The sequence below is a fragment of the Choloepus didactylus genome, chromosome X, assembly GCF_015220235.1.
Source record: "Choloepus didactylus isolate mChoDid1 chromosome X, mChoDid1.pri, whole genome shotgun sequence".
Classification (NCBI taxonomy): Eukaryota; Metazoa; Chordata; class Mammalia; order Pilosa; family Megalonychidae; genus Choloepus; species Choloepus didactylus.
This window is the reverse complement of record NC_051334.1, coordinates 19,783,920-19,804,612: the sequence shown is the minus strand read 5'-3', so window position 1 is coordinate 19,804,612 and position 20,693 is coordinate 19,783,920. Positions and strand designations below refer to the sequence as shown.

The 20,693-nt window shown below is 39.1% G+C and overlaps 1 protein-coding gene across 1 annotated transcript in view; it reads left to right on the top strand.

Moving 5' to 3' along the window:
- The window catches only part of SMPX (small muscle protein X-linked), an 83,019-nt gene that overhangs the window by 29,583 nt on the left and 32,743 nt on the right, over positions 1-20,693 (top strand). Inside the window, exon 4 of the mRNA XM_037821447.1 lies at positions 4,123-4,271. Within this exon, the coding sequence (XP_037677375.1) occupies positions 4,123-4,257 (135 nt within the window). The 3' untranslated portion in view covers positions 4,258-4,271. The remainder of the gene's footprint in view (positions 1-4,122; positions 4,272-20,693) is intronic.

Genomic DNA, 20,693 nt, shown 5'->3' with positions numbered 1-20,693 from the left:
GCTCAGTTTTCCCTGTGGAGATTTGTATCTGTCTGAGCAGGATGTATTTAGTGTAGCTTCTGATGAGTGATGAGCCCGAGTGGGAGAGCAGGTAGTAAGCACGTTAGATTATTTGTGGATTTTAAAAAAATCCAACAATTCAATTTCTGGATATTTCCTTTGAAGAGAGGACTTTGCAAGGAAGTCTATGAAGCATCCATTTCTGTACTTCTCTTCCAAATTCAAATACTGGTTTGCTAAAATGGAGGTCAAAATTACTAAAATTAATAATGAATGCAGTAAATAGAGATAAGTTCCCTTCCCTGAGGTTGATATTTCTTCTCCAATTGTGACTTTTCTCATGAAACCAGGAAGTCCTGATACCGAAAAAAATAAAGAAATAAATAAGGCTTTGAAGCCTTTCATTAGCACAAGACAAGGGAAATAGAATTAAATAAAGCCAGAAGGCACAGCAAACTGTATTCCATCCTTTTAAAAAGGCTTTTTAACTTTTGCAGTGACATTTTTGGTATTTGCCCCCAAAAGAATACCTATAACCATTTTGGAGTTTTCTAATAAAACTTTGATTACCCCGAATCTAACTTTTCCTCCAGTGACTATTCCTGACATGGTCCTAAGTTAGTGGTTCCAGTCTCCCATCAATAGAAAGATAATTTTTGTAAGGAAGAGCTGGAGTTTTTGAGTGATGACATCACCAAGTTGTGGAATTTCAGCCACTAAGTCACCTTTGATGAATAAAAATTTTGAGCATACCAGCTAAAAAGACCTGGCCTTGCCTTACTTTTATGGTGACAGATTCTCAAGTTCCAATGCTGCTAACTTTGTTGTCGAATTAACTCATGATCCTGAGCTCTCCCTCTGGGACACCATCTAAATTCAGAGGTCTTTCTATCATGAAACTCAGACATGAAGGGGCTGCAAAGTAGCAGGAAGCCAGGACGAGTCTTTGGTCATCTGTCAAAGCCATTTTGACCATGTTCACTGCTGTATCTCTGGCCCACCATTTTGCCAAATTTTACAAATATTCTGTCACCCCAAAGGAAACACTTCCCTTCATAGTAGCCATTCTTGAAACGGGGAATGATGCTGTAGGTTATATGGCTTCTCTCAACCTCTCTTTACCTAAACCAAAGAATTTCTTCCATGTCCCCTTCTCAATTCAAATATCTACTTAAGAAAGAAAGACAGAAAGAAAAAAAAAAAGAATGTGTTTATGTGTTTATTAGCCACATGCGGCCATCTGGAACCTTGCTTGTTCCTGCCTTATAATTCTTATGAGAAGTTCATAGAGGAAATGGAATGTAATTCCCTTTATGTTTTTAAACGATGAGAAGAGATTCAGTTATGAAAATGCACCACCACTACTCCTTCCCCTAGTCACTATCATAATGTCTAATTATTAAATATATCCACTTACAATTTTCCATGATGTGCAGCCTTACCAAACCAAATGCTTGATAAATAAAAAACACAGTGCACTGAGGTTTTAATAACTTGAAAGGAAACTACCTAGTATTAAATATTATTATTGTTAACCTGTGTATGGTCGCCTAATAAATCTTCACACATATACATATAATTACACACATTAGCTTTATGTGTTAAATTTGCCGATATATCAGATTTTGATTTACTGTTTACAAAGACAGTAAATGTGACTTACCTGGGAATTTAACAGAAGGAATTGGAAACATTTTTCTCCTTCATACTTCATTATTAAGATCTACCCACCTAACCACCATGGGAACATTTGTAACCGAGGAATCATTTATCATCTCACCGTTACACATATTTTAAAAAACCAAAATGCTTTATAGTCTTGTTAAAAATTTCTTTCCAAAAGCCTTGCAAAGAACATTTTGGAATATGTAATTCTCTAAGTGGATGCTTAACAGTTTTGATTATTGCTTCTAAATCTGCATTTATAAATGAATGAATATGTGTGTATGATGAAAGGAAGCCAATCCTATGGCTTTGTACATTGCTCTGAGGAAAGACTATTTTCCAGATATTTGCAACAGGAACAATCTACATTGAGTTACTTTATCATTTTGTATGGGTGACACGTTAGCTATTCCATCAGCACTGTACCAGTTCCAAAGAAAATGACTATAGGGAAAATCATTAGCCCTTAACAGAAAACAGTACCTCGATTTTTGCTATTTCTACTCATCCCCTCAAATAAGCAATTTAACATTTCTATAAAGGATGTGCCTTCCAAGTAATTTGTTGGAGTTTGGGCAAGCTTGAATACTTTCTTCCCTTTCCCTTTAGGTTCTAATCAATTTGAGAACTAGGAGCCAGATGGCAACTGAAACACGGCTTTAGCTTTAATACCCAAATTGCAGGGCTCCCTGGTTAAACTGGGTTGGGGTACAGGGCTGGAAACGGAGACAAAAAATGCAATTTATTACTTTTCCCTGGAACTGTTTTGGTCCACCCAGTTGTTGGCCAAGCAGATGGAGCTCTGCCAGCCTCTCTCTCTTGTAAAATTTTATTGTGGTAAAACTTGCCATTTTAATCATTTTTAAGTGGACCATTCAGCGTCATTAATTACATTCACAATGTTGTACAGCCATCACCACCAACCGTTTCCAAAACTTTTTCATCACCCCAAACAGAAACTCCGTACCCATTAAGCAGTAACTCCCCAGTTCCCCTCCTCCCAGCCCCTGGTAAACTCTGTCCTAATTTCTGTCTACGAATTTGCTTATTCCAGATGCCAGTCTCTTCTTCCATTGACAGTTGTTAGTTTGGGGGCTCTAAGAAGCAGACCCAAAGATGGCATTAGACGTGCAAAATATTTATTGGAGAAAACACCTACGAGGGAGAATGGGAGGGAGCCCCAAGAGGTTAGGAGCGAGAGTCGTGAGACTCTGCAGGAGGAGAAAGGGAAGGAAAGGAGGGCTGAGTGGAAGCCTCTCACACTGCAGAGCTGTTCTGAGGAAACCGGCAAGGCTGTCAGGGAGCCTGCTAGCCAAAGCCACTCTTCAGGGGAGTCCATGTCTCCCAGGCCTGGGCCTGCCTTCTATCCCCGCTGCGCGCAGTCATTGGCTGGGAGCAGCCCGTGGGAAGTGTGACCTCAGCACAGTGATGGATGGATTTCAGGGCGAAGCAGCTGGGGCCGTCATTCATTCACTCTCCCTACAGTAAACCGATCTGAGAGGCACATTCTCATGGCTGCCACAGTGATCAAATGTCCCTCCAACACCTGCCTTCCAGGGCAGTGGAAATATGAGGAATGGGTTACACACAGCTTGCTCCTGTAGTAATGAGTTGGAGTTCTCTGAGCCACACACGGTAACTGATCTTACTGTTTTATAGTTACTGTAGATATGTGTGTTTGGCATATGTAAATAGAGCCATAGATTTGTCACTCTCGGGATTGAGGAGTTAAACAACAATCAACAAGTATGTATGTGCAAAAACCACCGTACCAGGCATTGGAAGAACCACAAATAATATAGGGTGTGATCCTGTCCTAAAGCTGCGACAAAAACATAAAAATACTAAACGATAGGAAATTTGTAATACTTCCTAAAGCAGTAGAGGAGAGCAGGGCCTTCTCTGTTGCTCCTCCCGTCCTGCCTATATTCAACGATGTTTTGCCTATGTTGGTTTCAGTTTTTTTTATGTATTCTGAAGATGTCACTGGAACAAAGGCTCTCAGCCACTGCACCCCAAACAAAAATTTGAAAACTCTTGGACCAAAAATCATTTCTAGAGCCAGCCCTGCACTAACATTCTACAGATCTCTGCTGTTGAGGCATATTATGATCATATAATAACAAATTAAATTTGATCCTGTGTGATTCTTCTCTTGGAAACACAAATCCTTCTAACAAGTGATAATCTTTATGTTATTAGATATTGAACTGTAGTCTAGTGGTCTCTATGTCATGTGGAAGTCACTTGTTTTCTCCCAACTTTATTCCACATTCCTCTGTAAGCTTCGAGAGATCTTACTGAAACTCTGAAGCTGTCTCAATGGCACAAGAGAAAGTCATTCTGCTAGAATCACACTCTGACATTATCCTTTAATTTTTTTCTGGTCCCTGTCCATGACCCAGAGAGACCAAATGTCCTCTTCAGTGAGTTAACTGCCTTCTCCTTTCTCTTTAGGGTGTTCCTCCCACCTCGGATGAGGAGAAGAAGCCAATTCCAGGAGCGAAGAAACTTCCAGGACCTGCGGTCAACCTATCAGAGATCCAGAATATTAAAAGTGAACTGAAATATGTCCCCAAAGCTGAACAGTAGCTGAAAGAAAAAAGGTGAGTGAAAATATGTTTCCATTATCTCACAAGACCACTATAAAATGATTTGAGGAAGACTTCCACAGGAGTCAGGAATTCCAGAAGCATTTATTAAGTACCAGTGGTAAATGGTACAAGCTTTGTGCCTTATTCCATACCAGCCAGTGGTCCATTGAAGATGTTTGTCTACTATCCTCTTTCTGATCTCCCTTCTCAGTTGGGGAAGGATGTGGTTGGGAAAGGAAAGATGCTTGGGAAGGGGCCTTGAGGAGCCTGTTATCTTGGGGCCCAGGGAGCTCTCTACCATTCCATACTTCAGTTTCCCACCTAGAAGTCACAAAGAGTGATGAGCTATACCTGAGCTGGAGAATCAGAGTAGCAAAGAGCTGAGGAGGTTTGTAAGCATAAAGGGGGAAGAGATCCAAAAGTTTAGGCCTTGAAACAATAACCCAGGCATGTGCAAGGCAGATCAGGAAGAACCACTCCTGACTCTGAGTGTGGCTGGGTCAGGGGTAGACTCAAAACTGTATGCCCCACCCAATAAGGCACTGCAAGCAAGGTCTGCAGCCTTCTTTTGTTTTTTATTGTATCCACTCAATAATGATCCCTTGATAAGGACTCAGCCCTGCCCTCCATCTACAGACCTTGCTCCTGGGGACTGGTGTGGAAATCTGCCAGCAGGAGGAGTGTGGAATTTGACCTAAGTCATCATGGTTTTTCCTGTGAGCCCCTGAGAGCAAATTGACCCTTTATCCAAAATTACTGAACCCACGGTGCACAGCCTATTCCATTTCTTAAACGGAAGTTTAAGTCCAGAGGAGAAGAATCTATACTGGGAACATAAACAGATATTTATCTGGTTGATTGTCCGTTCGTTCATTCATTCACCCACTCATTAATTTATTCAGTCAACTTTTATTGAGTATCTGTTATGTGCTGGACACTAGAAACATTTATTAAATACTTCTCATGTGCCAGGTACTATGTGAAGAACTTTATATCCATTGTTTCTTTTAAACCTCATGATACCCAGTTATTGCCCCCATTCTTGAGATAAGTTAGAGAGACTGTGATTTTCCCTATCTGTCATGCAGCTAAAAGGGGGAGGGAGTTTCTGACTTCAAAGTTAGTGCTGTTAACAACTCCTTCCTCCCACCATAACATTACAGATTGATTGCATACTCCCTGTTGGTGTTAAGGGTGAAATCTTCTGATCATGTAGATGGCGGAGGCAAGCACAGCGATGGGGCCCTGCTGTGTCTTCTAATCTAGACATAATCCAGGACAGAACGTTCTGTGACACAGTCCAGCTCATCCCGGCAATGTTATTTGTGTCACGCTTATTTGTGGGCTTAGGAGTGCGTTCGCGAGGTAGTTCTGCCAAAATGACTTCTTTATAGCCTAGGGAAAGAGAGGAGCCATTTGAAGTTAAAATAAAAGAACAGTATCTAATGTTTTCAGCACAGTTACATAAAAGAACAAAGGAGTAAGAAGGAAACACAGTGGATTCTAGGACTTTAGAATGAGTTGATGGAGTGACATGAAAGGGAACGGACCTGAAGCATGGCTATGCACACTGGTTATTATTTGTGACTTAATGGAACCAACTGATGTTTTCCTATCATTTTCCTCAGTCCTGCTTGTGTTGCCAAACTGAGATTAAATAGCCCAATATGCTTGGGGCGAAGCTGCAGACCTTCCTTGTGAGAAAGCCCAGAGAAGGGAAATTAACTTTTTCTAATATTTATTATCATTACACAACCAAAGCTGTTCAGTTAGACACATGAATTTTTAATGCAAGCTTTAAAAGTTTTTGCTTTTATGAAATACATGTCGACCTAAATTTAACCCCAGTTCCAGTCTCAGAAGAACTTGATTTTGAAGATTCAAAGGTATGCTATTTTTAAATTAGCTCACAGCAGATCTTGCAGTGTTATTCGGCAGTGAAATTGATTCAGTAGCCTTGGATCTATGGTTACGGGGACAATGGCAATTCAATAAAATATTGAAAACGTACCAGAGTATCCAGAACAATTTTTTGTTACTTCATTTTCTCAGACAAGACTTTAATGATTCTTCTCTCCTGAACAAATTCTAATAATGCAAAGCCACTTGGAGAGGCCTCTTTGTCCTTATTCTTGCAGGATTTTGAAAATACAAGTTGTCAGGGTAATTGGTCTGAATTCCAAATGAGTACAGACATTGTTTTAAGCCAAGGAATGATCTTTATTTCTTGTAGGAGAGGTATTAAGCTGATTTGCTTTCGACTTACTAGTTCTCCTCTTGCAAATATGTCTGAGATTTCCAGACTTCTATGGTCACAGAGAGAAAGGATTTCTTAACATTAATGGATTCAGTGGACTCATGAGCAGTCAATACCCTGGACCAGCCCTCATTTAACACCTCACTGGTTGGATTGATTTCCTCCTTCTCAAGCCACCACTTCATCACCACCCTCACCATGTATTGTCCAATTTGATCAAACAGATTGTTGGTTTGAAGATTGAGTGAATAAGTCCATAGTGTCAGGCACTGTGAAAACCACGAGTCTCAAGGTTCAAAGTCCAGGTTACAGCTATTACAATATTGTTTTAGACATATAAAACAGAGCAGCATCTCCTTTCAGCTGAGGTTCAGTGTCTCCTTTTAAGTGGAAATCTTGATTCTTTCCATGGCCTACAGCATGGCTAGAATGGTTCATGGAAATCAAGTAAACATTATAAGACAAAAACTAGAAAGGCCAATGACTAGCCAGTTGGGGATTGGGAATCTTGGTTTATGGAAAAGGACTTAGGGCCTAGACTCATTCAGGAACCAGAACCAGACAACATAGAGACAGAACTTCTCAAGTCAAAACCAAAAGAACAGGAGTATCCCAAATGGGCCCCCAATCCAGGTTGGAACAGTCACAGAGCAGGGCAAGTAGAGTGTTCAGCCACATGGCTCTTGGGATTCTCCTGGATGTGATTTAGGGTGGCCAGATGGTGATTTAAGCAAGTCTAGGAGCCAGATGTAGAGGCAGGACCAGCAGCACAGTCAGAAAACCAGGCAGCCTCCAACACTCCCATTCCTACTTGTTTGCTGCATTATCAGGAATCCTCCAGGTCCATGGTCAGAATCCATTGTCAGCTTATTTGCTTGTAGCTGTAGCAGTTGCTGCCTCAGACTTCATGGACAAGGGTCTAGGGAACCCAGAGAACTGCTTAGGGCTGGTGTCCAGACTCTGTGTCCATTTTTGCTCCCTCCCAACCCTCAGATCAGATCACAGGTGCCCGGTTAAGAACCCTTGTAACTCGCTTCTGTGCCATGGGAACTTGCTTCATTCTATGTGCGCGCACGCACACGCACACACACACACATATATGCCTGATACTTAAATCTTGATGAAGAGATAAAATAAAATACTCCAAAAAGTAGATAATTCAAAAATTAGCGAACATTCCAATGACTCAAGACAGTGGTGACAATAAATATTGCAATTTATGAGAGGGAGAGCTCACAATGATTTAGGGTCAGGGGCAAATTCAAGGAGGCAGTGTGAATGGAATGGTTTAAACAGAGGCTCAGAGATAGCTTCTGGACACAAGGAATATCCAGGGTACCATTAATAGAATAGCCTGGTGAGACCAAACAGTTTCTCTAGGGCAACAGTTCTTAAACTTTTGGGGCAGAGCAAAACATGAATACACAACCTGCCCACACCACCATCTCTTCTTTTTTTTCCCCCAGTGGTAAAAGAACTCAGTGATAACAAAGAATTAAGGAGGAATAAAATAAGTATCAAAGTGTAACAATGGAGCAATTACAAGAAAAGACATGATTATCAAGGATAAAACCCAAGAAGAATTCTACAACTATGTTAATGAACTCCGGATAGCAGAATTGAAAACCCTAGGACTGAAAAAGCACTAGAAATCAGTCGTCATTCTGAAAAGTTACAGGAATTCCTCCTCTCTGTGTTGGACATTGCAGTATGGCCACATGTGTGGCAGCCAGACTTCATGATTCCACACTAAACTAGGAAGCAGAAAAATGCACAATTTTTGTAATTCTTAATAACTTACCTAGTGGCTTTTGGTCATATATAAAGGTGAAAACCTATGGAATGGAGCCCCATTTGCTGTTAAGAACTGAGGAAGAGCACTTGAATTTCTGCATTCAGGAAGTCCTTTGAGGTCAACCAGTGGGCCTTGAACAATACTTTGAGAAACATTGCTGTAGGGCAATAAGTGAGAGTGAGTTGGAATGATCCGCAACTCCTGTGGATCCATACACAGCCCCATAATCGCACGTTAGTCTCATCTCATACCCCACATCAGCCAACTTGCCTTGATTTTGGATTTTTTTTTTTATCTCAAAAGAACCAATATACTGCCCAAATGGGGGACATGTGCCCTCTCCCTCCACCATTTTTTCCCCTCCACCATTTTTGTACCACTCCTAGCATATTCTGTTTATGCTGTCACAATTGTTATCAAATTGTAATATATTGGTTTTCTTGTTTATCTTCTTCCTGATGCCATGATATAGCTCCTTAAAGACTGGGATGCACCTGGTATATATTGGGCACAAAAGGCATAGCTATAGAATGTTATTGGTATCCTGGCCATATCAAATCTGGTGTCCCCTAGAAATGTGTTTCTTAGAGATTTTCCAAGTCCTTGTGTTTTTAGGGAAATAACTACCTAAAAGCAAGACTAGCTTATCCAGCAAGGGTTGAAGGTAACATTGTTGACCATAATCAGTAATGGGCTCAGAAATTTGACTTTATTTCATTGATTACAACTTACTTTATTCCTTTGGGAAACTGAAAAATTAAGGAAAAAGTCAAGTTTGGCTCATATTCCTTAGAATGTAAAACCAGAAGAAAATCACTTAATTTCCAAGAATTCTTTGACTTTATTTTTCAAAGAACATCTATGTCTAGATAAGACATATTTACCGACAGATCATCCAGAAAGCTATCATTTCTTATAGAGGAGAACATAAGGTGTTCATTACTCTTAAATGTTAAGCATTATGCATCATGATCGTTCCTCCTGATTCAAGGGCTAATTTCAAGAGTGTTGGCAGGAAGGCACATTGATACATCCAGACACTTGATAAAAAGTACATTTAGGAGGCGGGGCAAGATGGCAGACTGGTGAGCTGTATGTTTTAGTTACTCCTCCAGGAAAGTAGGTAAAAAGCCAGGAACTGCGTGGACTGGACACCACAGAGCAATCTGTCTTTGGGCATACTTCATACAACACTCATGAAAACGTGGAACTGCTGAGATCAGCGAAATCTGTAAGTTTTTGCGGCCAGGGGACCCGCGCCCCTCCCTGCCAGGCTCAGTCCCGGGGGAGGAGGGGCTGTCAGCTCCAGGAAGGAGAAGGGAGAATTGCAGTGGCTGCTTTCGTCGGAAACTCATTCTACTGATTCAAACTCCAACCATAGATAGACTGAGGCCAGACACCAGAGACTCTGAGAGCAGCCAGCCCAGCAGAGAGGAGACGGGCATAGAAGGAAAACAACACGAGAAGCTCCAAAGTAAAAGCAGAGGATTTTTGGAGTTCTGGTGAACACAGAAAGGGGAAGGGCGGAGATCAGGCCTTGAGGCGCATATGCAAATCCCGAAGCAAGGCTGATCTCTCTGCCCAGGGCACCTTTCCTTAATGGCCCTGGTTGCTTTGTCTATTAGCATTTCAATAACCCATTAGATCTCTTGAGGAGGGCCGTTTTTTTTTTTTTGTTTTTTTTTTTTTTTTTAAATCCTTTTTGCTTTTTCTAAAACAATTACTCTAAGAAGCTCAATACAGAAAGCTTCAAAGAATTGAAATTTGGGCACGTCAAGTCAAGAGCAGAACTAAGAGAGCTCTGAGACAAAAGGCAATAATCCAGTGGCTGAGAAAATTCACTAAACAACACAACTTCCCAAGAAAAGGGGGGTGTCCGCTCACAGCCACCATCCTGGTGGACAGGAAACACTCCTGCCCATCGCCAGCCCCATAGCCCAGAGCTGCCCCAGACAACCCAGTGTGACGGAAGTGCTTCAAATAACAGGCACACACCACAAAACTGGGCGTGGACATTAGCCTTCCCTGCAACCTCAGCTGAATGTCCCAGAGCTGGGAAGGGGGAGCAGTGTGAATTAACAGAGCCCCATTCAGCCATCATTTGAGCAGACTGGGAGCCTCCCAACACAGCCCAGCAGCCCAGAACTGCCCTGGGGGGACGGCACTCACCTGTGACATAGCACAGTCATCCCTCAACAGAGGACCCGGGGTGCACAGCCTGGATGAGGGGCCCACTTGCAAGTCTCAGGAGCCATACGCCAATACCAAAGACTTGTGGGTCAGTGGCAGAGACAAACTGTGGCAGGACTGAACTGAAGGATTAGACTATTGCAGTAGCTTTAAAACTCTAGGATCATCAGGGAGATTTGATTGTTAGGGCCACCCCCCCCGCCCCGACTGCCCAGAAACACGCCCCACATACAGGGCAGGCAACACCAACTACACACGCAAGCTTGGGACACCAATTGGGCCCCACAAGACTCACTCCCCCACTCACCAAAAAGGCTAAGCAGGGGAGATCTGGCTTGTGGAGAACAGGTGGCTCGTGGACGCCACCTGCTGGTTAGTTAGAGAAAGTGTACTCCACGAAGCTGTAGATCTGATAAATTAGAGATAAGGACTTCAACTGGTCTACAAACCCTAAAAGAACCCTATCAAGGACAGCAAATGCCACGAGGCCAAAAACAACAGAAAATTATAAAGCATATGAAAAAACCAGACGATATGGATAACCCAAGCCCAAGCACCCAAATCAAAAGACCAGAAGAGACACACCTAGAGCAGCTACTCAAAGAACTAAAGATGAACAATGAGACCCTAGTACGGGATATGAAGGAAATCAAGAAGACCCTAGAAGAGCATAAAGAAGACATTGCAAGACTAAATAAAAAAATGGATGATCTTATGGAAATTAAAGAAACTGTTGACCAAATTAAAAAGATTCTGGACACTCATAGTACAAGACTAGAGGAAGTTGAACAACGAATCAGTGACCTGGAAGATGACAGAATGGAAATGAAAGCATAAAAGAAAGAATGGGGAAAAAAATTGAAAAACTCGAAATGGACCTCAGGGATATGATAGATAATATGAAACGTCCGAATATAAGACTCATTGGTGTCCCAGAAGGGGAAGAAAAGGGTAAAGGTCTAGGAAGAGTATTCAAAGAAATTGTTGGGGAAAACTTCCCAAATCTTCTAAACAACATAAATACACAAATCATAATGCTCAGCGAACTCCAAATAGAATAAATCCAAAAAAACCCACTCCGAGACATATACTGATCACACTGTCAAACATAGAAGAGAAGGAGCAAGTTCTGAAAGCAGCAAGAGAAAAGCAATTCACCACATACAAAGGAAACAGCATAAGACTAAGTAGTGACTACTCAGCAGCCACCATGGAGGCGAGAAGGCAATGGCACGATATATTTAAAATTCTGAGAGATAGGAATTTCCAGCCAAGAATACTTTATCCAGCAAAGCTCTCCTTCAAATTTGAGGGAGAGCTTAAATTTTTCACAGACAAAGAAATGCTGAGAGAATTTGCTAACAAGAGACCTGCCCTACTGGAGATACTAAAGGGAGCCCTACAGACAGAGAAACAAAGACAGGACAGAGAGACTTGGAGAAAGGTTCAGTACTAAAGAGATTCGGTATGGGTACAATAAAGGATATTAATAGAGAGAGGGAAAAATATGGCAAACATAATCCAAAGGATAAGATGGCCGATTCAAGAAATGCCTTCACGGTTTTAACGTTGAATGTAAATGGATTAAACTCCCCAATTAAAAGATATAGATTCGCAGAATGGATCAAAAAAATGAACCATCAATATGTTGCATACAAGAGACTCATCTTAGACACAGGGACACAAAGAAATTGAAGTGAAAGGATGGAAAAAAATATTTCATGCAAGCTACAGCCAAAAGAAAGCAGGTGTAGCAATATTAATCTCAGATAAAATAGACTTCAAATGCAGGGATGTTTTGAGAGACAAAAGAAGGCCACTACATACTAATAAAAGGGGCAATTCAGCAAGAAGAAATAACAATCGTAAATGTCTATGCACCCAATCAAGGTGCCACAAAATACATGAGAGAAACATTGGCAAAACTAAAGGAAGCAATTGATGTTTCCACAATAATTGTGGGAGACTTCAACACATCACTCTCTCCTATAGATAGATCAACCAGACAGAAGACCAATAAGGAAATTGAAAACCTAAACAATCTGATAAAATGAATTAGATTTAACAGACATCTACAGGACATTACATCCCAAATCACCAGGATACACATACTTTTCTAGTGCTCACGGAACTTTCTCCAGAATAGATCATATGCTGGGACATAAAACAAGCCTCAATAAATTTAAAAAGATTGAAATTATTCAAAGCACATTCTCTGACCACAATGGAATACAATTAGAAGTCAATAACCATCAGAGACTTAGAAAATTCACAAATACCTGGAGGTTAAACAACACACTCCTAAACAATCAGTGGGTTAAAGAAGAAATAGCAAGAGAAATTGCTAAATATATAGAGACGAATGAAAATGAGAACACAACATACCAAAACCTATGGGATGCAGCAAAAGCAGTGCTAAGGGGGAAATTTATAGCACTAAACGCATATATTAAAAAGGAAGAAAGAGCCAAAATCAAAGAACTAATGGATCAACTGAAGAAGCTAGAAAATGAACAGCAAACCAATCCTAAACCAAGTAGAAGAAAAGAAATAACAAGGATTAAGCAGAAATAAATGACATAGAGAACAAAAAAACAATAGAAAGGATAAATATCACCAAAAGTTGGTTCTTTGAGAAGATCAACAAGATTGACAAGCCCCTAGCTAGACTGACAAAATCAAAAAGAGAGAAGACCCATATCAACAAATAATGAATGAAAAAGGTGACATAACTGCAGATCCTGAAGAAATTAAAAAAATTATAAGAGGATATTATGAACAACTGTATGGCAACAAACTGGATAATGTAGAAGAAATGGACAATTTCCTGGAAACATATGAACAACCTAGACTGACCAGAGAAGAAATAGAAGACCTCAACCAACCCATCACAAGCAAAGAGATCCAATCAGTCATCAAAAATCTTCCCACAAATAAATGCCCAGGGCCAGATGGCTTCACAGGGGAATTCTACCAAACTTTCCAGAAAGAACTGACACCAATCTTACTCAAACTCTTTCAAAACATTGAAAAAAATGGAACACTACCTAACTCATTTTATGAAGCTAACATCAATCTAATACCAAAACCAGGCAAAGATGCTACAAAAAAGGAAAACTACCGGCCAATCTCCCTAATGAATATAGATGCAAAAATCCTCAACAAAATACTTGCAAATCGAATCCAAAGACACATTAAAAAAATCATACACCATGACCAAGTGGGGTTTATTCCAGGCATGCAAGGATGGTTCAACATCAGAAAAACAATCAATGTATTACAACACATTAAAAACTCGAAAGGGAAAAATCAATTGATCATCTCAATAGATGCTGAAAAAGCATTTGACAAAATCCAACATCCGTTTTTGATAAAAACACTTCAAAAGGTAGGAATTGAAGGAAACTTCCTCAACATGATAAAGAGCATATATGAAAAACCCACAGCCAGCATAGTACTCAATGGTGAGAGACTGAAAGCCTTCCCTCTAAGATCAGGAACAAGACAAGGATGCCCGCTGTCACCACTGTTATTCAACATTGTGCTGGAAGTGCTAGCCAGGGCAATCCGGCAAGACAAAGAAATAAAAGGCATCCAAATTGGAAAAGAAGAAGTAAAACTGTCATTGTTTGCAGATGATATGATCTTATATCTAGAAAACCCTGAGAAATCAACGATACACCTACTAGAGCTAATAAACAAATTTAGCAAAGTAGCGGGATACAAGATTAATGCACATAAGTCAGTAATGTTTCTATATGCTAGAAATGAACAAACTGAAGAGACACTCAAGAAAAAGATACCATTTTCAATAGCAACTAAAAAAATCAAGTACCTAGGAATCAACTTAACCAAAGATGTAAAAGACCTATACAAAGAAAACTACATAACTCTACTAAAGAAATAGAAGGGGACCTTAAAAGATGGAAAAATATTCCATGTTCATGGATAGGAAGGCTAAATGTCATTAAGATGTCAATTCTACCCAAACTCATCTACAGATTCAATGCAATCCCAATCAAAATTCCAACAACCTACTTTGCAGACTTGGAAAAGCTAGTTATCAAATTTATTTGGAAAGGGAAGATGCCTCGAATTGCTAAAGACACTCTAAAAAAGAAAAACGAAGTGGGAGGACTTACACTCCCTGACTTTGAAGCTTATTATAAAGCCACAGTTGCCAAGACAGCATGGTACTGGCACAAAGATAGACATATAGATCAATGGAATCGAATTGAGAATTCAGAGATAGACCCTCAGATCTATGGCCGACTGATCTTTGATAAGGCCCCCAAAGTCACCGAACTGAGCCATAATGGTCTTTTCAACAAATGGGGCTGGGAGAGTTGGATATCCATATCCAAAAGAATGAAAGAGGACCCCTACCTCACCCCCTACACAAAAATTAACTCAAAATGGACCAAAGATCTCAATATAAAAGAAAGTACCATAAAAACTCCTAGAAGATAATGTAGGAAAACATCTTCAAGACCTTGTATTAGGAGGCCACTTCCTAGACTTTACACCCAAAGCACAAGCAACAAAAGAGAAAAGAGATAAATGGGAACTCCTCAAGCTTAGAAGTTTCTGCACCTCAAAGGAATTTCTCAAAAAGGTAAAGAGGCAGCCAACTCAATGGGAAAAAATTTTTGGAAACCATGTATCTGACAAAAGACTGATATCTTGCATATACAAAGAAATCCTACAACTCAATGACAATAGTACAGACAGCCCAATTATAAAATGGGCAAAAGATATGAAAAGACAGTTCTCTGAAGAGGAAATACAAATGGCCAAGAAACACATGAAAAAAATGTTCAGCTTCACTAGCTATTAGAGAGATGCAAATTAAGACCACAATGAGATACCATCTAACACCAGTTAGAATGGCTGCCATTAAACAAACAGGAAACTACAAATGCTGGAGGGGATGTGGAGAAATTGGAACTCTTATTCATTGTTGGTGGGACTGTATAATGGTTCAGCCACTCTGGAAGTCAGTCTGGCAGTTCCTTAGAAAACTAGATATAGAGCTACCATTCGATCCAGCGATTGCACTCCTCGGTATATACCCGGAAGATCGGAAAGCAGTGACACGAACAGATATCTGCACGCCAATGTTCATAGCAGCATTATTCACAATTGCCAAGAGATGGAAACAACCCAAATGTCCTTCAACAGATGAGTGGATAAATAAAATGTGGTATATACACACGATGGAATACTACGCGGCAGTAAGAAGGAACGATCTCGTGAAACATATGACAACATGGATGAACCTTGAAGACATAATGCTGAGCGAAATAAGCCAGGCACAAAAAGAGAAATATTATATGCTACCACTAATGTGAACTTTGAAAAATGTAAAACAAATGGTTTATAATGTAGAATGTAGGGGAACTAGCAGTAGAGAGCAATTAAGGAAGGGGGAACAATAATCCAGGAAGAACAGATAAGCTATTTAACGTTCTGGGGATGCCCAGAAATGACTATGGTCTGTTAATTTCTGATGGTTGTAGTAGGAACAAGTTCACTGAAATGTTGCTATATTATGTAACTTTCTTGGGGTAAAGTAGGAACATGTTGGAAGTTAAGCAGTTATCTTAGGTTAGTTGTCTTTTTTCTTACTCCCTTGCTATGGTCTCTTTGAAATGCTCTTTTATTGTATGTTTGTTTTCTTTTTTAACTTTTTTTTTTTTCATACAGGTGATTTAAAAAAATAAGGGAAATTTAAAAATATAAAAAATAGAAAAATATAAAAAGAAAAAATCACAAACAAGGGGAAAAAAAAAAAAAAAAAGATGTAGTGCCCCCTTGAGGAGCCTGTGGAGAATGCAGGGGTATTCGCCTACCCCACCTCCATGGTTGCTAACATGACCACAGACATAGGGGACTGGTGGTTTGATGGGTTGAGCCCTCTACCATAAGTTTTACCCTTGGGAAGACGGTTGCTGCAAAGGAGAGGCTAGGCCTCCCTGTATTTGTGCCTAAGAGTCTCCTCCTGAATGCCTCTTTGTTGCTCAGATGTGGCCCTCTCTCTCTGGCTAAGCCAACTTGAAAGGTGAAATCACTGCCCTCCCCCCTACGTGGGATCAGACACCCAGGGAAGTGAATCTCCCTGGCAACGTGGAATATGACTCCCAGGGAGGAATGTAGACCTGGCACCGTGGGACGGAGAACATCTTCTTGACCAAAAGGGGGATGTGAAAGGAAATGAAATAAGCTTCAGTGGCAGAGAGATTCCAAAAGGAGCCGAGAGGTCACTCTGGTGGGCACTCTTATGCACACTTTAGACAACCCTTTTTAGGTTCTAAGAATTGGGGTAGCTGGTGGTGGATACCTGAAACTATCAAACTACAACCCAGAACCCATGAATCTCGAAGACAGTTGTATAAAAATGTAGCTTATGAGGGGTGACAATGGGATTGGGAAAGCCATAAGGACCAAACACCACTTTGTCTAGTTTATGGATGGATGTGTAGAAAAGTAGGGGAAGGAAACAAACAGACAAAGGTACCCAGTGTTCTTTTTTACTTCAATTGCTCTTTTTTCACTCTAATTATTATTCTTGTTATTTTTGTGTGTATGCTAATGAAGGTGTCAGGGATTGATTTAGGTGATGAATGTACAACTATGTAATGGTACTGTAAACAATCGAAAGTACAATTTGTTTTGTATGACTGCGTGGTATGTGAATATATCTCAATAAAATGATGATTAAAAAAAAAAAAAAAAAAAAAAAAAAAAAAGGAAAAAAAAAAAAAAAAAAAAAAAAAAAAAAAAAAAAAAAAAAAAAAAAAAGTACATTTAATGCCTAACAACAGAGCCCCGAAATACATGAAGCAAAAACTAACAGAATTGAAGGGAGAAATAGACAATTCAACAATAATAGCTAGAGTCTTCAATACTCTACTGTCAATAATGGATAGAACAACTAGACAGAAGATCAACAAGGAATAGAAGATTTGAACAATACTATAAACCAATTAGACCTTATAGACATCTATAGAACACTCTACTCAACAACAGCAGAGTACACGTTCTTCTCAAGTACACATGGAACATCCTCCAAGACAGACCTCATTTTAGGCCATAAAACAAGCTCAGTAAATTTAAAAGGTTTGAAATCATACAAAGTATATTCTCTGATCACAGTGGAATGAAATTAGAAATCAGTAACAGAAGGAAGTCTGGGAAAGTCACAAACATGTGAGACTTAAACAACACATTCCTAAATAATCAATGGGTCAAAGAAGAAACCATAAGGGAAATTAGAAAATACTCTGAGATGAATGAAAACAAAAATACAGTATGCCAAAACTTGTGGGGTGTAGCAAAAGCAGTGCTTAAAGGGAAATTTATAGCTGTAAATGCCTGTATTTAAAAAAGAAGAAAGACCTCAAATCAATAACTTAACATTCCACCTTCAGACACTGGAAAAAGAAGAGCAAACTAAACCCAAAGCAAGCAGAAGGAAGGAAATAATAAAGATTAGAGTGGAAATAAATGAAATAGGGAAGACATAAAGGTAGAGACAATCAATGACACCAAAAGTTGATTCTTTGAAAAGATCACTCAAATTGAGAAACCTTTTAGTTAGACTGACCAAGAAAAAAAGAAGACTCAAATTACTAAAATCAGGAATGAAAGAGGGACATTACTACTGACCTTATAATAAAGGGATTTTAGTGGAATACTATAAACAATTGTATGCCAATAAATTATATAACCTAGATCAATATACAAAAATCAACTGTATTTCTATATAGTAGCCATGAACAATCCAAAAATGAAATTAAGAAAACAATTCAATTTATAATAGCATCAAAAGGGATAAAATACATAGGAACAAATTTAACAAAAGAAGTGCAAGACTTGTACACTGAAACATTGTTGAAATAAATTAAAGAAGACCTAAATAAAGAGAAAAACATCCCATGTTCATGGATTGGAAGACCATATTGTTAAGCTGGCATTTCTTAACAATTCTTAACAATTCCCCAAACTGATCTACAGATTCAAGACAATCGCTATGAAAACCCCAGCTGGTTTTTTGTGCAGAAATTGTCAAGTGGATCCTAAAATTCATATGGAAACACAAGGGACCCAGAATAGCTGAAACAATCTTGAAGAGAACAACAAATTTGGAGGAATCACACTTCCTGTTTTAAAAACTTACTACAGAGTTATAGTAACCAAGACTGTGTGGTACTGGCATAAGGATAGACATATGGATCAATGGGATAGAATTGAGAGTCCAGAAATAAACCCTGGCATTTATGGTTAGTTTATTTTCCACGAGGGTGCCAAGAAAATTCAATGGGGGGAAGAATAGTCTTTTCAACAAATGATGCTGGGACAACTAGCTATCCACATGCAAAAGAATCAATTTGTGGACCTCTACCTCAGACCATATACAAAAATTAATGCAAACTGGATCAAAGACCTAAATGTCAGAGCTAAAATCATAAAACTCTTAGAAGAAGGCATTGAGGTAAATCTTTGTGACCTTGGATTAGGCAGTGGTTTCTTAGATATGACATCAAAAGCACAAGCAACCAAAAAAAAGAAAAGAAAAAAAAGAAAAAGAAAAGAAGAAAATTAAAGAAAAGTAAATTGGACTTCATTAAAATTAAAAACTTTTGTGCTTTGAAGGACACTCTGAAGAAAGTGAAACTACAACCTATAGAATAGGAGAAAACATTTTCAAATCATATGTCTGGTAAGGATCTGGTATCCAGACTATATAAAGAACTCTTACAACTCAGCAATAAAAAGACAAATTACACAATTGAAACACAGGCAAAGGATCTGAATAGACACTTGTCCGAAGACAATATACCAATGGCTAATAAACACATTTGAAAAGATGCTCAATATCATCAGGGAAATGCGAATCCAAACCACAATGAGATACCACTTCACAACTACTATGATGGCTATAATAAGAAAGACAGATCATAACAAGTGTTGCTGAGGATGTGGAGAAATTGAAACCCTCATACATTGTCGATGGAAATGAAAAATGGTATAACTGCTTTGGAAAATAGTTTGGCAGTTCCTCAAAAAGTTAAACATAGGGTTGCCCTAACCCAGCAAATCCTCTAAGTATATAACCAAGAGGATTAAAAACATATGTCTACACAAAAACTTCTATTCTACTCTTCATATTCTTAATATGCCATTATTATTAATAGCCAAAAAAGTAGAAACAACCCAAATGTCCATCAACCGAGGAATGGATAACCAAATGTGGCATATGCACACAATGGAATATTATTCGGCCATAAAAAGGAAGGAGGTATTGATACATGCTACAACGTGAATGAACTTTGAAAGCAATATGCTAAGTGAAAGAAACAAAACACAAAAGGCTACATATTGTCTACATATTGTATGATTCCATTTATATGAAATGTCCAGAACAGCAAATTCATAGAGACAGAAAGTAGACTATTGTTTGCCAGTTACAGGGGACAGTGAGAGGGGAGGATGGGGAACTGACTATTAATGGGTACAGGGTTTATTTTGAAGGTGATGAAAATATTCTGGAATTAGAAAGTGGTGATGGTTGTACAACCTTGTGAATATACTAAAAACCACTGAATTGTACCCTTTAAAATGGTGAATTGTATGGTATCTCAATAAAAAGAAGAAAAAAAATGCATTTAGACCCGAAAGATCACACTTCATAGGGATTCCGGTACAAGTATACAACAAAAATATCTCAGGAAGCAAGAAGCTTAGAAAAAGTGTGTCTTGAAGTTATTTCAGAAACGAATAGATACAATTTTTTTCAGTCAAAAGTTGGAATTGTTACAGGTGTCAGTGCAGAAAGCCAATTATTCATTCTCGTGCACTTGACAAGATCCAACAATTTCCTTTCCTTTCATACAGAGTAAGGACTTTAGGTAGCCTCAAGCCTTTGTTGTTTGGTGAGGTGTCTGTCTGTTTCTGATGATAAATGTATTTGGCAATAAAATTGAGAAGAAAAGTTCCAATTTAAGAGAAAAAATTCACTGGGTGATGTTACTGTGTATACAATTCCTCTTCGGTGGATGTGCCTGAGGCATGAAAGTGCCTGTTTATCCCCAAAGGGAGAAAAAACACATAACCCATCACTATTACTCTTATAATTGGACAGACAGATCACTGCAAAGACAAAATAAAAAAATTTTTAAATAGTTCCCTC